Genomic DNA, 18504 nt, shown 5'->3' with positions numbered 1-18504 from the left:
ATGCTAGCCCACCAGAGGACCGATTTAATGATTTGAAAGGAAATTTAATGACATGTTTTAGACCTGTCTCTGAAAAAACTGTAAGAGAATTTATTCTTAAATCTCCAAGTAAGAAATGTGACCTTGATCCATTGCCCACTAACCTTTTGGAATTATGTTTTGATGACCTTCTCCCCTTGATCACCAGAATTATTAATCATTCTCTAGAGTCAGGCATTGTTGGTGATTGTCTTAAATTGGCCATTGTCACCCCTCTTTTAAAAAAAGCACAATTTGGACACAAATCAGCTAAAGAACTATCGACCTGTTTCTAATCCTTCTTTCGTTTCTAAAATCATTGAAAAAGTTGTGTTACACCAGCTCCAGGAACATCTTGTTGAAAACGGCCTGCTTGAAGCTTGTCAGTCAGCTTATCAGAAAAGCCATAGCACAGAAACCGCCTTTCTTTTGGTCACAGATAGTCTCCTCTCAAACTCAGACAAAAGACTTACATCTGTAGTGACATTTTTAGATCTGTCAGCGGCATTTTACAACTGATCACCAAATTCTTATCAGTCGTCTTAGCACTATCTTTGGCATTAGATCTACTGCTTTAAAATGGTTTTCTTCATATCTTTCAAATCGTCAACTCAAAGTTAAAGTAAAACATAGCACCTCTAAAGTTATTCCTCTTGTGTTTGGTGTCCCTCAGGGATCAGTCTTAGGGCCTATCTTGTTCACTTTGTACACTCAACCTTTGTCTGACATCTTCAAAAGGCACTCATTTGGTTACCATAGATATGCAGATAACACAGAATTGCAAACAGCCGCTCCACCATCTGATTTTAAAACAGTCATTACTGAATTGGAAGCTTGTGTAGCTGATGTGTGGACAAAAACAAGCTAAAGCTCAATGAAGACAAAACCGAACTCTTAGCCATTGGAGACCTAACTCGTCTTAAGGCTAGCAGAAAAGGACCCAGTTACGTTTGGCCCTGCTTCAGTAGCATTTCAAACATCAACCAAATACCTGGGTGTGTATCTCGACCAAACCTTGACTATGAATGACCAAATTTCATTCTTGTGTCACTCATGTAATTTTCATCTCCAAAGGCTAGCCTCAGTCAGACTCTACGTAACAGAGAAAAATATGGCTCAGTTGGTTTCCTCTTTTGTCCTGTCCAGACTGAATTACTGCAATTCCAATCTTGCAGGTTCACCATTTTCCTCCATCAACAGATTACAGAAAATTCAGAACAATGCTGCACGACTGGTTCTCGCCAAAAAGAAATCTGATCATGTTACACCTCTGCGGAATAGGTTACACTGGCTTCCGACTGAGTCCCGCATTCACTATAAGTTAGCAACACTCGTCTTCAAACATTTTGACAAGTCTCTTCCATTGTATCTCTCCTCTGTATTGGCAACACACGAACTGCACAGAACATTAAGATCCAGTTCTGAAAAGCTGCTTAAAGTTCCAAGGACTAATCAGAAATGCGCCGGAAATAGGTCTTTCAGAGCTCAGGTTCCCCAAGTGTGGAACTCTCTACCTTCATCTCTTTGAAATTCCTCTGATCTACATTCCTTTAAGTCAGATCTGAAAACTTACCTTTTCCGTAAGCATTTTTGTTCTGGGCGGAACGGTTAAACCAAGGTATGCCTGTTAACAAATATCTTTGTGCTAGTACTTTTGTGGTCCTGTCTTAATGCATTGTGTATTTTATGTAGTTTGGTCTTAGATGTGATGTCACTTTTTCTATCTGGTTATTTTTAATGGGCGTGTGTGTGTGTGTGCGTGCGTGTGTTTGTGAGGTTACAGTGCTCTGGTACGCGTGTGTAGGTGTGTAGGCATGTTAGTGTGTCCGAACAGAATTCTGTTAGAAAATAAGAAATATTTTAATGCTTATGCAATTTTGTTTTTAGTGCAGTTGATATTTAATGTCAGTGTATGTGTCTGTAAGGGAGGGACATTTATATATATATATATATATATATATATATATAATATATATATATATATATATGTGTTTGTGTGTGTGTGTGTGTGTGTGTGTGTGTGTGTGTGTGTGTGTGTGTGTGTTATATGAAATGCATTTTGTTTTAATCTAATCCTTATTTACTTCATAGCTTTTATAATCTTCAGTGTGCTTTTGCATTCATATGAACACACTGGATGTTTTCCATTATCAGATAGTGGTTGATATGTTTTTTTAAGGCATGTTCATAGTCAACTATGATGTAAGGCGCTTTGAGCAGCATTGGTGCTGGATATCGCGCCATAGAAAAACTATGTATTATTATTATTATTATTATTATTATGAATAGTACAATAACATCTGGCGATAATGTAGTACCATGTCTTCCATTTTCAATTACTTCTGTTGCTAATTCATTTATGAATAGACAAAAGAGGACCAGGCTACAAGTATCTCCTTGCTCAGCACCTCTTGTACATATGATGTAATCAGCAAAATCTCCACCACATCTAACCCTAGCTTTCACATTATTGTACATACTCTTGATGCATCGATACAACTGACCTTTAATTCCATTCCTTTTAAGTATAGGCCTTAACAGATTTGGCACTGAATCAAATGCTTTTTCAAATCGATAAAGGCTACGTACAATTTACGATTCAAAGAGAACTGCTTTTGTATTATTGCTAAAAGTGTAAACATTTGATCGACAGCAGAATACCCTTTCTTGAAGCCTGCTTGCCATTCACCGGTGATATTGTTTTGTTGAACCCATTCATGTAATCAAAAACTGATTAGAGAACAACATAGCCTACTACTTATATCACATAATGATAAACCCCTGTAGTTATTTGGATCATTTACTGCCCCTTTTTTAAAGAGAGAGAAAGAGAGATTTGGTTTGATTTGATGATTTTATGTCAAAAGCATTTACAGCCATTTTGACAAGGGGGGATTACAAAAAAATAATTAAACAAATACCACGAAACACACACCGCAACAACTGTATGCAAGAAAAGGGTAGGGAAAAACAACAACAAAAAAAGCAAACAACATATGGACCATCCATGGTCATAATTCATTTACTTATATAATAATTAGTGAATCCGTTTATTCATTAGCTTCAGGGGGTCATCTGTATATAATTACGTATCTTTTACTTGATTCTTTATGCCGTCTGCCCATATTCAGGTGTTTTCTACCTACAGTTAAGTGCTACGGTAAGAAAATTTGACATAGCGGTTACCATTACTTCGTTCTCGTTTTTTAGCACGTGTTGCATGTGGGTCAAGTCATCAACGGGACTTAATTCTATGTTGAATGGATATCTGTTTCGGATGTGTGCATATGCAAGACAGTGGAATAAAACGTGTATTTGTCTTCTTTTTAGAAGCCACACATTGGGCAATTGCTGTTTGCCTCAGCCTCAGTTAGACACTATACCTTATGACTCCTCAGTCACCACGCTGTAAGTCGGAATCGTGTAAGAGTATCTCGGAATTTCGTGGTGGTAATAAATGACAAATGTTTTTCTGCGCCAAATGTATCTTTAAACGAGTAGTGCCAGCTGTACTTTTCATAGTGTTCTATTTCTGAATGCCAGTTTAGTTTGTAACAAGAAATCAGTCTGTCTTTGAAAACTGCAATGAAGTTATTTTCATACCCAGCACTTTGGCATAACCACACAATACCAAAACCATTGTCATTCAAAATTTTCTGTGTTTTCGATACCCGGTTATTTTTTCCTAGTTCATTTTGTAAATGGAGCATTTCATATGTTTGTCTGCTAGTTCTAGTTAAAGGCAGTTTTATTAGTCTGAGCCAATATTTAACACATTTCACTGCAGTTCTGATAAAAAGAGGATACCTGCCTGTCTCCCCATACAACAGCTTATTTGATGAGTGCATAGGCATGTTTAGAAACCGTTTAATTGAAAATCTATGCATCTTTTCTATCTGGCTAATAGGTCCAGGTTCTAAACCCCAAACTTCAGAGGCATATGTAAGTATAGGTTCTATATGGCTGTCAAATAGTTTCCAGAACAGAGCAGGACTGATAGAACCCAGGCGTTTAATGGCGTTGAGGATTTCTATTAATCCTCTTTTACTCTTCCTGCACGGTTCGTCAAGGGAAGTAGTGAGGCAGAGTTTACTCGGGAATGTCAACCCTAAATATTTATATTATGCATTTTAAACTTTAACTTCAGTGTTAACATACAGCCACTTTTCACTTGACGACAAATATCCACCCATGCGAAACACTACAACATTCGTTTTTAGCTAAATTAAATGAGACCTAAGCGATCAGCTTCATGATTTAAAATATTCAGTTGATTCTGCAGGCCTATAGGGGTGCTTGACACCAATATCACGTCATCTGCAAAAAGCAATAAGAAGATTTCTACAGCATTAGGTATCATTTGGATGCCATGTTTATTTATTTTTGATAGTTCAATTGCCAATTCATTGATAAGAAAAGAAAATAGCATGGGACTAAGTAAAAAGCCCTGTTTAATTCCTCTTGGACAATTAAAGAGATCAGAATACAAACATATGTCACGCGCACATGCAAGTACAGAAGTATAAATTCCTTTCACAGCTTTATATAAATACCCGTGTATACCACATTTTCTTAAAACATCCCATAATATATTGCTGTCCACCGAATCAAAGGCCTTTCTAAAGTCCACAAACGCAATATAAAGCTTACTATTATTCTGTAAATATTTCTGTACATGTCCATACAATGTAAATATGTGATCTACAGTGCTGTAGCCCGCCCTGAAACCTGCTTGCTCTTCGACTATCTTTTCTTCTCTTTCTGCCCAAGCTGTTATATCATACCAGAGCAATTCAACTGGCGAATGCCAAGATTCCGTGCGATCAATAACTTTTACATCACATTTACTAGAAAACAGACTTTCAGAAATAATAAAATAGTCAATAACGCTACTACCATTTGGTGAAACGTATGTAAACTCTCCTCTACAATCCCCAGCACAAAATTCATTCAAAATGACACAGTTTTAACATGCAACATAGATCCAGCAGTGATCGACCAAAATCATTGACAGTACAATCTGTAGAATATCTGCAAAAATTATCTTCACAATCATCAGACTTGCATCCTGGTGAGTAGTTTTCCATAATCAAAACTTTGGTTTGTTCATTACCAGTTCTTGCGTTAAAGTCACCAAACATAACAAGATACAAATCCTGTTTATCCATAACTTGCATAATACATTCCACGAGAATCACGATGCTATCTTTCAATTCAAGAAAATCATACAGAGGGCCATTTTCAGGGACAACATAGCAAGCAATTAACAATACACCTTTGTCTGCATTAAACACACATTTATCAATTTTCATAGCAATAGTGTTGTCAGCATTCATTTTGATATGTTTAATGAAATCACGCCACTTTCTTTTAACCAAGAGCAATACTCCTCCTGAATGTCTATCATGCCTTGATAGTTAATTGCTGATGCAGTCAAATTGATGTGATCAGGAAACAAACCATCGAAATTAAAGGAACTATCTACAAAAGTTTCTGTCAGGCATGCAAAATCAAATTTTGACACATAGCTCATAAAACAAGAGTCCTTGACCTTAGCAGCCAGATAATCCACGTTAAATGTCAGAAAACAGACAGATGACATGAATGGCCCTGCCTGCCCTATTGTTTATCGCACTGAACACGGCTCGGAGTCACTGTCCTCTGGGTGCCGGGGCTTTGTGGGGGCGAGTTTCTTGTTTTTATCCAGTAGTCCGCAGCTCACCTTGCTTCTGTTTTGTTTCACTGCGTGTACTACCACTGTCTGCACGTGCAGGAATGTCACTGTTACCACGGGATTTGTTGATGGCAGATGGAGGAATGTCACGTTGACCAGGTCGCACGTCACAAGACGAGGAATCCCCGTCGCTGTTTCTGTTTTCCCAATGGCTCGGACTCACATGGCAGGGGTCGTCTCCCGAGTCAGTCTGTGCTGGGGGTTTCCGGGTTGTCTCTTGTGTGTCGTCTCCTTTGGCGGCTGCTGTTTCGGCGTAGGTCCTGGGGTCGGATCGTCGGGGGCCGATCGTCATCTTGTCGTGTCAAAAGAAAGCCTCTTTGCCGTCCTGCCTGGCGTCTGCTACAATGGCTGCTTGCTGTCTCGTCAGGTCGTTTGCCACCCTGACTCCACGGGACTCCAGAACTCTGAACTTTCGATCGGAGAGAATAGTCATTTTGTCTTTCCATTTGGAAAACTTGATTAGCATAGGTCTGGGTTTACCGTCCTGACTTCTGCCCACACGATGCGCCCAGGAAATATTGTCCGTTGTCCACTGTTTTGGACCGTCGACACTGTTCAAAGTGTCTGTCACAGCACGTGCACACGTATCGTAGGATTCTCTAACTGCGTCACCAATGTCCGGGACTCCGTACATACGAAGGTTGTCCCTCCTTTAAAATTGTTCCAGTCCGTCAGCTTCAAAGTTCAGTGATGCCGCTTCTTCCTGCAGTCTTTGTACAGAAGAAGACACACTTTGTAACGTTTGTTTATTTTGTTTGTTTTCATTCGCCAGACTGTCGATGTCCCCCAGCTTCTGTCAACTTGCAATCTGGCAATATCGATGAGTTTATTGCAAACGAATATTTTAAAATGGGTGCTGCATTAACTAGAATAAACACACTGAAAACTATAGTCGATTGAAGCCATCTTGTCGGAAACGCCTGTCACTGTGGGGAATCGTTCTGCATACGTTAGGCCACCTACATTTGTTATGAAGTATCTGAGCGGAAAAGTAATGGAAAAGACGGGAACAGATTATAAGTTCGACAGATATATATGACTGAAGGTGAAATGCTGATCCGATATGGCTAAACATCAGCCAGATACCTGGGTGTATATCTCGATCATACCTTGACTATGAACGACCAAATTTCATTCTTGTGTCGCTCATGTAATTTTCATCTCCGAAGGCTAGCCTCAGTCAGACCATACATAACAGAGAAAACTATTGCTCAGTTGGTTTCCTCTTTTGTCCTGTCCAGACTGGATTACTGCAATCACTTTTGCAGGTTTACCATCTTCGTCCATCAACAGATTACAGTAAATTCAGAACAATGCTGCACGACTGGTTCTCGCCAAAAAGAAATCTGATCATGTTACACCTCTGCGGAATTGGTTACACTGGCATCTTATTGAGTCCCGCATTTACTATAAGTTAGCAACACTCGCCTTCAAACATTTTTACAAGTATCTTCCATTGTATCTCTCCTCTGTATTGGAAACATATGAACCGCGCAGAACATTAAGGTCCAGTTTTGAAAAGCTGCTTTAAGTTCCAAGGACTAATCTGAAATGCGTTAGAAATAGGTCTTTCAGAGCTCAGGTTCCCCGGGGAAGTGTAGAACTCTCTACCTTCATCTCTTACAGATTCCTCAGATCTACATTCCTTACCTTACCTTTTCCGTAAGCATTTTTGTTCTGGGCGGAACGGTTAAACCAAGGTATGCCTGTTAACAAGTATCTTTGTGCCAGTATTTTTGTAGTCCTGTTTTAATGCATTGTGTATTTTATGTAGTTTTGGTCTTAGATGTGATGTCATTTTTTCTTTCTGGTTATTTTTAATGGGCGTGTGGGTGTGTGTGCGTGCGTGCGTACGTGCGTGTGTTTGTGAGGGTGCAGTGCTCTGGTACGCGTGTGTAAGTGTGCAGGCATGTTAGTATGTCCGAACTGCTGAATTCTATGTTAGAAAATAAGAAATATCTTAATGCTTATGCATTTTTTTTTGTTTTTAGTGCAGTTGATATTTAATGTCAGCGTGTGTGTGTGTGTGTGTGTGTTCTATGAAATGCATTTTGTTTTAATCTAAGCCTTATTTACTTCATAGCTTTTATAATCTGATTCATCTCTTAAGTGTTCTTTTTCATTCATATGAACACACTGGATGTTTTCTATTGTCAGATAGCGGTAGATGTGTTTTTATAAGGCATGTTTATTGTCAACTGGATGATGTAAGGCGCTTTGAGCAGCATTTGTGCTGGATATCGCGCCATAGAAAAATTATGTATTATTATTATTATTATTAAGAATGTGTAGCACAAAACAGATCTGCAAAATTCGTATTCTGATACCACAAAAATATTATTTGGATCAACTTATGCAGTTTGTGGGTCGACTAACTGTTGTAATTAAATTGTTAATAGTAGGTATCCTTCAGTTTCAGGAGAGTATGAACTGGAGTTGTGCTCTGGGTGATGTTTCATGACAGCGTCGGTTGTGACCTAGACAGGCCTGCTCGAGAATGGCAGTCACTCTGACACTACGCAATTACTGAAGTCTCATATCCTGGTCTGTCTGTCAAACACTGAGTTTTTCCTTCTTTACCGTTTCACCTCTAGCTGGGCAAGTGTTCCTGCAAACCTGTTGATGTCTTTCTTCACTGTCTGCCTCCGGGATGATCATTCAGGGGCTGTTTCCTTTGTATCTGGTTGATGCCTAGGTCTTCGTTATTTCCTTCAGTGGCAGTTCATGACTTGAACAATTTGTTTTCCTTCATCTTAAAAAAAGAAAAAAGAAAAAAAAAAGAAAACACTATCGTAAGAAATACGTCATGCAACAACAACAACAAAATCGTAATAGTTGATGATCGAATTCATTCGTAATCGAGGCAAAAAATATCAAGCGTCCGTGGTATTCATGGCAATGTTTGTCTGTCAATGATGTGTTGGGATCTCTCTCTTTCTCTATCTCTCTCTCAAATATGGAAGACACCTAGATTTATATTAACAATATTTAGATTTGGCATTTCAGAAATTAGTATGCATGCACATGTACCGCTATCGTGCAACGAGTCAAATCAAGTTCGTTACGTTTTGAAATGTTCTGTGTATAATGATTTTCGCGCGAAAAAATATTCCAAATGGATATTATGAACGTCCATGTTTGTTTAAATTCTACTACATTTATTGATGACATACTTAATCTGGTGATGCGGTTATAGGCAACATAATCTCGCACTGTAGGTATACATATACGAGAGCTTTTAAATTCAGATAAACAGTGTAGTTTCTGTATTTGTGAAAACAGTTGAATGTTCTGTCATCACCTTTCATTCATATGGGGCGCTATATGGCCTTAAAATAAATCCTCTCTCTCTCTCTCGCTCTCTCTCTCTCTCACAACACACACATGGGGGGTGGGGGTGAGGGTTACATGTATGTGTTTCCTAAGAATAGGAAATACCCCACAACATTCTCCCACGCCACCCCACCTTCTTTTTTTCTTTTCTTGTTTAAAGTCCCCATATTTCTTCTTTCTTTCTTTACCGACTTCATTCCTCAACACACAGCAAACTGAGACAATCTGGCGTTCACCAAGTAAGCGCTGATTTGTTGCCGATACACTGCCGATCGGAGAACATTTGGCGGATGACCAACTATCAGCTACATGCATATACAGCTGCAGATGAAACTTCGTCGGTTTGGAATATCCTCATAGTGTTCATCATTTCCATTTACACTCTCGTCGTCTATTACGTCACTAGTGTCAAGGAAAGTGATGATACAAAGCAACGTTCTAAATATGTGATGAAATATTTTTTGGCCAGTAGGAAGGTAGAGGGCTATACTTTTTTTTGTCGTAACATGACGACATGAAATGGCAGCTGGCTGGCAGCGACAAGCTGGCTTATCACGGAACCGTCGTACTCCGTAATGGCAGAAGTGGGCTGCGCGTGCGACGAGAAAGGCCGGGTAGTGGGGAAGGAACGGAGGGGGACGGGGTAGGTGGGAGGTCTTGTTCTCTTGTTACGTTGGAGAAAGCTATTTTTGTTGACATTTTAGCGCCGTACGTAGCTCCGTAGCACTATCAAAGGTTTCGCCATTCTTTGCACTGTGGCATCATACAGGGAATGTGAACGAAGGCATGACAGTGAAGAGGCTGGTAACTGCATGACCTCTCTTGCACTAAGTTCGATATACCCACCGAAAAGGAGATATGTGTACATGAGGTCTTCAAACTGACAAGTGAACCAGACAGAAATGAGAACTTGTAAGCAGGCTACGAAACTAACAACTTTCTCAGCCATTTTTTACTCACTTGTGTAAACAAAGTGAGTCTATGTTATAACTCAGTGTTCCGTTGTGTATGTGTCTGTGTCTACGTGTTTCCGGCCGTGGTAAACTTTAACATTGCCATTTTCTCTGGAAATACTTCAGTGTCTCCCAATACCAAATTTAAGTTAAACATATTTGGAAAAAAAATCTTCACAGTCATACTGAGGAATAATAAGTTGTGCGTCTCCTGAAATTAACCGTATTTCCGAATCATTAACGGTTTATTTCGTTGATGCTAGTTCTGGATTCCGAAAACGCTGTTACCCCTTTGAAGCTGCCTGAACGTCTTGTAAGAAGGCGCCATGTCCTTGTTTTTCTTATTCGCAATTAAAAGCAAATAAAAACAAATTCTGGACAGAACACATATGCGATGAAGTCTCCCGTCGGACCGACGGATGAATAGGCAGGCAGGCTTATCTGTCGGTGTGTGCCCTCATGTGGGAGAAGAGGCCGATTCTAGATGCCCAACACTTCCCACAGGTGTTGCAAGGGAAAACGTCTCCAGAAGCTGAGCCCTGCTTCCTTCGCCGGCTCACGCTTCTCCTTAATGGCCAGCGTTCTCTTGTTTTCAAACGTCTTTATGCCGTTAGAGCACAGCATCCCCCAGCGAGAGCGGTCAAGAGCATCAGTTTCTCAGGAAGCGATGTCTATGTCACAGGCTTTGAGGTTTGTCTACAAGGTGTCCTTGAAACGCTTGCAGGGTCTTCCAAGTTCGCGGTGGCCTTCCATCAGCTGGCCGTACAGCTGTCTGCCATACAGTGACACTAACTACATTACTGACGTGTTTACTGCATATGAATATTCTAAAGTGGACACTGAATTAACTAGAATGAACATAAAAGAAAATTTGAATTGATCGTTTCACTAAGGTCAGTCTTGTCTACACTGGTTTGTGCAGATCTTGACAACATGTTGCTGCTAGCCTGACGCTATGGCAACGTTTCTTTTACCGCCGAATTAAAAGAATTTCTCAAATAATCATCGACGTGTTTACCGCAAATGAATGTTTTAAAGTGGATACTGAATTAACTAGAATGAACAGAAAAGAGATATTAAATGGACGGTGTCGGAAGTTTCGATGCTTGTCGAACACGGATTTTTGCAGATCGGACACATATTGCAGTGTATTTCATGCGATGGGAACGTATCCTTAACCTCGGACTTACCTCGGACTTGACAGGAATTTTTAAATGCCCGAGATATACCAAAATAACATTATTTAAACGGCGTTTTCACTTCGATTGCCGTTCTCGATTTATTCCGCTAAAATCGTTGGATGCCGCGTAAGTGCAGTGCACAAAACCACTCGTTCTCAGACTGAACATCCAAGGTCCGAGTCTGCGTTGAAGCCTCCCCCCCCCCCCTTTTTTTTTTTTCTTTTTTTTTTTTAAACGCAAAGCTTTATATAATTAGGATAACGAACAGAGAACACATTTCAACAAAATAATTCGGTTTTTATATACATATTTTTTTCTTTTCAGTGTGTATCACAAGTGAGTGTTGAAGGCCTTGCCTTTCTTGCCTACTTTGTTTTTCCACACACGTCAGTTTTCAGAACCAGTACCAGTGTTCCTTAATTGTAGGCAATAAGATTTTATCAGTGTTAGATGAATGTTTGCTCAATTTAGAATGTTCAACTCGAGGTAAGATGTGGTTTCAACAAATGCATACTAAACGGTATACCACACAGACACGTATACCTACCGGCAGATCTTACAGCAAAAGAGAGAGGGAGTGAAAGACGAAACAGAAAAGTATGGAGAGAAATAAAGAGAAAATTGAGAGAGAGAGAGAGAGGGAGGTATCTTTGCTGCAGAAACTCACTGTCTGGAGAAAATAGAATAGCTTACAAAAACTATGGCATGACAAACTCAAATGTCAGACAGTATCACTCGGAACATTTATGTTGTTACTACAAAAGCAGGACGAATTTGACGAGAACATTGTGATCGCCGTTTGTTTTTTTCCCCAAACAGGCTCACATCCTAATCAAAGTTCGTATCATGGGTGAGAGGAAAAACAAGTAACTTGACTGTTTCACTTAACCTATCTGAATTGTCTATACCAGAAAATATTATACCGGACATTCATACATGTTGATCTCGGAGACCTGGAGCCAGTTGCATTGCTCGGATGGAAGAGCCTAGTATGGTCGTAACCCGCTACTAACTGTGTGTAGTATGGAACTGACCAGTGGCGTAGTTCGGTCAACGCAGGCATTTAGTCATGTGTAACTGTCAAAAAGTTGGAACCAAGCAATGCAACTGGCACCTGGAAAACTGATTTCCACCCCAATAGCCCAGCATGCGTCAGTGGTTATCGGGATCGATCCCAGTCGGGCCTCTCGATTTGAAAGTCATTTGTTAACACCGCGGGCCATTCGGCTGTTGCCCGTCACCAGCTGATGAAAAGCTGGAGGATTGACAACTGAGAGCAGCAGAAACAACCAATCAGAATGAATAACCACTGGCAACCAATCACAACTGTACTGACAAACCAGTCACTGACTGGTTGACAAACGTGACAGAAGCAACAACCAACAAATCACAAAGCGAGGTTACTGAAAGGATGAAACAGCCAATCATGATGCAGCGCCAAGAATCACTCTCCCCTCCCCCCCTCCCCCCCACGCCCCCCCCCCCTCCCTCTCCGTCCCCTGCCCCCTCATGTGAACTTATCATTGGGGGAGGCTGTATATGGGTGTAAGGCCAGGAATTATTCCCTTCGCTTTTCTGATCATAGTCTGAGAAGATTGGAGGGAGGGGGGAGGGATTAAAATGGCCTTCGGGCCAGAATCACTCTCCCCACCCCCAGTCCCCCTTATGAGAACTGAACTTTGGGTGGAGATTGTCTATGGGTACAGGGCCATAGTTAATTCACTTCTCTGACCTTAAACAAAGAAGGTGGGAAGGTCAAAAGGGGCATAAGGCCAATCACTCCCCCACCCACCCACCTCCCCTCATGTAACTTGACAGATGTTGGTAATAGAAAAAATTGGAAACTAAGGTGGAGGGATTTTGGGGGGGGCGGGGGGGGGGGGGGGGGGGTTAAAACGGGCAAGGGGCCAGAATTACTCCCCCACCCCCTCCTCCCCTAGTGAGAACTGAACATTTGGTCGCTTCTCTTATTTTGGTAATAGAAGAATTGGAGTCGGACGGGGGTGGATGGGTGTCAAAACGGGCATATGGCCAAAATTTCTTCACTTCTCTTTTCTGACCTTAAAAGCAGATGGGGGGTGGGGAAGGAGGGGGGGTCAAATCGGGCACAAGACCAGACTCACTCCCCCCCCCCCCCCCCACTACCCCTCTTATGTGAACTGAAAATTGGGTGGAGATTGTGTATTGTGTACAAGGCCAAAATTCCTTTACTTTCTTTTGATTTTCCACAAATATAAAACCCTATAAGATGAATTAAATCCCAATTAATTCCTTAATTAATTCATAATAAATTCTATCGTCAACAGTCAATGTTTATATTTACTCTTCTAATGTCATATACGAATGAACAATTGACGGGAAAAAAGTCGCTGTATTTGTGCATAAAGCATTGGACCCTCGACAAAGCTGTGTATTAACAATATGAAACGAACATAATAGCATTTAAACAAGTTTGCATTTTGTGCATATCCTCACCCCCACTGCAATGGACCTTTGGTTTCTGTAATTAAACCATTCTGAGTTCTCTCTCTCTCTCTCTCTCTCTCTCTCTCTCTCTCTCTCTCTCAGAATTGGACAGTTCCCAACATGACAGTGAACTTTCTGAATGGGCAAAAATGGGCCTGACCACACAATAACTTGAAACGTTCACTCATTCGTTAAATCTCTCTCTCTCTGTCTCTCTCTGTGTGTGTCTCATTTCACATCTCATGATTAGCGTTTTTTGAAGAAAGGCACAATCCACTTAGCAGCTAAAGGGAAGAAAGCTGTAATAAGCTGAACACAGTGTTTAAAAAATTTAAGGAAATGTCAAGGGATGTCTTCTTTATAATTTTTTATGTTAAGATACAACCAGTGTTGTTATATTTATTTGAGGTGTGGGGGGTAAACAGACTTGAACATATAGAGAAAGTGCACTTAATGGCATGTAAACGGTATTTAGGTGTTCCAGCTAGGACTCCAAATAACATGGTGTATGGAGAATTGTGGAGATATCCATTGTATATTTATTCCTTCATAGCTTGTCTACGTTATTGGTTTAAACTGTTGCGGATGGATACGGAAAGGCTACCTCACAAGTTTATATTATTAGACAAATCGGGTCAAAACTGCTGGGTAACACAGTTGAGAGAAATTTTGTGTCAGACTGGTTTTACTATGGTTTGGCTACAACAAGGGATATGGGATGTAAAGGGATTTTTGACTGTGTTTAAACAACCGAAGACTTGTTGACTGGTTTATACAGGAATTGGATTGAACAATTAGGGGTCGTGATAGATATGCTATTGAGAACATTTAAGACTGTTTTTGGAAAGAAAAATGTGTTTATGACATGGATACGTATTGCTTTCGAGATGCCATTACTCAGTTAAGATTGAATGTACTCCCCTTTAACACTAACGTTCATCGATATAGCAAATCTGCCTGCCAAAGATAGGAATTGTTCTTTTTGTTGTAACGAAGTTGAGAATGAACATCACGTTCTGTTTCATTGCATGTTTTATAACGATCTCAGAGCTAAGTTTCTTAAAGAAACGACTGCAGTATCAATTCATTCACTACTCAAAGCAACAAATGTATACCATAGATACAATGTATCCAAGTAGTCAGTTTTTCATGCAATCAACAGAAGGCAGAAGACTACCTTTTAGATAAAATAATGTCATCATGTTTCATATAATTTCCAGATATAACTTTCGAGTCCACTTACACGTGAAGGGATATGATTTTTCTGTTTTCATGAAGCAAATGCATGTATGTTTGTAATTATCGATATCACCCGCACCCCCACCACATGCCCTTTCCACCAGCCATATGTATTGTGGCCAAAGGCTGATGTTCATAAACCTTCTGAGTTCTGAGTTCTCTCAAAGTCTCTCTGTCTCTGTCCCGGCTCCGAAACACCCAATTTATGGAATGTGTTCCCAATTGTTGAACTGATTTTGGTTTTTTTGCCTGTATTCGTTTCATTTCATTTTCGCTGTTATCTTTAATGTCTGTTTTTGTGTACTGTGAACATTTGTGTGTCTGTCATTGTGTGTGCGCCTTTATTTTGTGTTGCTCGTTGTTTGGAAACTACCCCAGTGTGAAGAATTTCATGATGTAAAAGGGAAAAAAGAGCGAATATCGTCCTGGGCTTTGGAGTATCTATCTCCCACGGGAACACACACACACACACACACACACACACACACACACACACACACACAGTGACACACACGCGCGCATATATATATATATATATATATATATAATTTTATATGTGTGTGTGTGCAGAGTGTGTGTGTGTGCGTGAGAGAGAGAGAGAGAGAGAGAGAGAGACAGAGAGAGAGACTATTGATATGATTCAGCACATGCATCACCATTCACTGGGTATGGAGTGCGTGAGGCACTGTCAGTTGTGCTGTACTGCTGTGCTCAGTGGGGCACTGTCTGCCATCTGGCCAACACGTAAACACACCACACATCGGGGAATCAGCCAACTGATACTGAGCAGTGAACCACGTGTGTATAGCACTATACGGTTACAAGAGAAACGGGGATTTCAAAACAGAATATAATGAATACATAACAAATACGCTGGAAATAAGTGAATAATAACTACATTATCAATAAAAAGCATTCACATAATTTATCTCAATGACATCTGCTACATAAATGATGTTGAGGAGGGTGGCAGGACAGTGATGCAGATAACGGAATACTAGTGAGTCTCTCAGCGACGACCGTCTTCCTCATTAACTCACCGCCATTCTGAATGGCATTCCACACACACACACACACACACACACACACACACACACGGACACGGACACACACACACACACACACACACACACACACACACACACACACACATCACTCACTTCCAGCTGCCGCCCCCTTACAAGCACTCCTCCCTTTCTTGCCACCACCACTCCTCTGCCCGCTGGCTGAAGCAGACTGCTGTGCCTTGCCTTGGCAACATGAATAATGAGTGGAGCGCTGTATGTGCTACACCACAACGTGGAGGAAGCCACGCATTGACACAGCCCAGCTGATCCCTTCCCTGAGTGGTAAACACAACCCAGCGACAGAGGTGGAATCGATCTGACAGGCGCACATCCTCACAGACCACAAGAATGTCACATGACCCACTTACGTCCAGGCATTATTTAATGCTGCTGCCCTTTCCGCTGCCGTGTCCCTAGCAAGCAGGAGCTCAGAGTGGCATGCGGGTGTCAAGAAGGGGACAGGAAGCGGTCTGCATCCTGCAGACAGTGCTCAGCCCCTTGGCAGTGGCCAGTGGCAGACGAACACATCACATATGTCCCCCGTGAATGTCAGCACGGCCACACAAGCTCAGTCATGGACCATGCTGCTATTGGCGTGGGCGATCGCAGACACTGCTCGCGCACTTCTGTGGTTTGGTGCTGGAAGAATAGCAAGCCCGGAATCGGTCGATGGGGTTTTCGGGAAATTGTTTCCCTTTGCACTTTCGATTTTATGGAGGCTGCAATTTAGTCTAAATACGAAATGTTGATATATTATGCTGAATCGAAGAAATATGTCACGTGACAAATCATCAAGCCCACACCACGTGGTGCTCGTTCTGCATCATACTTAACTGACCAGAGTCGCGGTAATTTAACCACAAAAGATTGAAGCGTACTGCGACTGAGTAACAATCGCGGATAACAATTAACCAGCATATCTACCCATCAGTCTCCGCATACACCTTGAAGACAAACATATAAACCATTTTAGTCACTGAGATGTTCAGCTTAATAATGATAATGATAATGTTACTACTATAGCGATGAATCTTGTGCAGAGACAACTAATCAAAGCGCTTAAGCAATAAATGTCCATAAACAGATAATCTGGGATATTTGGGGTGCCCCAGCATGGGGGTAACAAAAGAGAGAAAAAATCTAAGTCGTGCACAGAATAGAGAGTCTATAATGATGATAGATAACACAGTAGAACGGGCAGCTGTAGTGCCATCCCTGCACTGCTATTTACCTATACTGTATTATATGTGGTGCTGCAATGATCTGACCAGCATTTCAACTGAGATTATAAAATACTGAATTACGTGGATGGACGAAGAAACTACACGACAACTGAAGAAAATGGGGGAGGGGTGGGGGCCGGGGGGAGGAGGGAGGGAGAGGGGGGGGGGAGAAAACAAAGAAAGTAAAAGAAAGATTCATGTGTGTAGAATTTTTATGTCCGGCACGTTGCTAGTCTTCTCTCGCAAGTTGATGTAGGCATCCATACTCCGTTTTCGGGGGTGGGGTAGGGTGTATAAATCAAAGTAGTTCCCATTTACGAAAATATGATTTAAGTATTCCGTAAGGAAACCTGTCAGTAGAGCCCCACCTGATTTGAGCATTTCTGTCAACCTACCCTTAAGTTCCACATGATTTTCCTGCCTTTGACTTCCTAACACTTATTACTAACGCGTTGATTATCAATACTAAAATCACAAAGCAAATTATCACTGCATGATTCATCGACATATGATATTTTGTGCTGCTACCAGTTTTAGAAATGTATATTTGACCATCATCTAAACTTCTTAATCCCATTGAGGATGGAGCAAATGATGCATGATTTTCGCAATTTTCTCTCTCCGTGTGAACGACTCATACAACCCATAATGACATTAACAATCTTGAAAAAAACAACCACTTAATCTTTATCAAAACTTTAGGTTATTAAAGTTAACTTATTATCTAACTGTTAATATTAAGTAGTAAAGTTAAAGTTAACAACCTGTCTATCTATTCCGTAGTCTCGTAGATCGTGGTGGCACCACACATTTGGCAACCAGCCTCCTCCATCCCTCGCAGTTGTCTGTCCTTCTGACTGTCCCACTCAGGGTTAGACCTGTCCACTCTGAGATGTTGTCCTCCCATCTCTCCTTCTATCTGCCGCTTCCCCTAGCTCCCTGCACTGTTACCTGCACGAAGGTCTTGGCCAGTCCTGATGAACGCGAGACGTGGCCATACCACTTCGATTTCCTTTTCATTACACTAGTTGGTCAGTAGATCATCATCTGGCCCAATAGCTTGCTTGACTCTTCTACGCACCTCATCGTTTCTGGTGTGGTCCCTGTATATGATGCCAAGGATCTTCCGGAAACATCTCACCTCTGTGGCCTGCCTACTCTCTAGTTCAGCTGTCTAGGTCCATGTCTCACAAGCATATAGAAACATACTATCACTTAACTTAAACTTTACGTCTGAAATGTATTGAGGATCTAGTTAATTGGACAGAATTTAACTATATTATATCTCTT

The 18504-nt window shown here is 41.0% G+C and overlaps 1 protein-coding gene across 2 annotated transcripts in view; it reads right to left on the bottom strand.

Annotated features, from left to right (window-relative positions):
* Positions 1-16635, bottom strand: part of LOC143286473 (uncharacterized) — a 74778-nt gene extending 58143 nt beyond the window's left edge. The window contains exon 1 of one of the 2 annotated variants that reach the window (XM_076594046.1): positions 16360-16635. In XM_076594046.1, the coding sequence (XP_076450161.1) occupies positions 16360-16369 (10 nt within the window). In that variant the 5' untranslated portion in view covers positions 16370-16635. Of the gene's footprint in view, positions 1-16084; positions 16314-16359 lie in introns of those variants that run through there. The other variant, XM_076594047.1, reaches the window with a different exon arrangement.
* Between the last annotated feature and the right edge of the window lie 1869 nt (positions 16636-18504).

The sequence above is a fragment of the Babylonia areolata genome, chromosome 10, assembly GCF_041734735.1.
Source record: "Babylonia areolata isolate BAREFJ2019XMU chromosome 10, ASM4173473v1, whole genome shotgun sequence".
NCBI classification, from domain to species: Eukaryota; Metazoa; Mollusca; class Gastropoda; order Neogastropoda; family Buccinidae; genus Babylonia; species Babylonia areolata.
The sequence above is the reverse complement of the archived record's forward strand: the minus strand, read 5'-3'. Positions and strand labels throughout refer to the sequence as shown.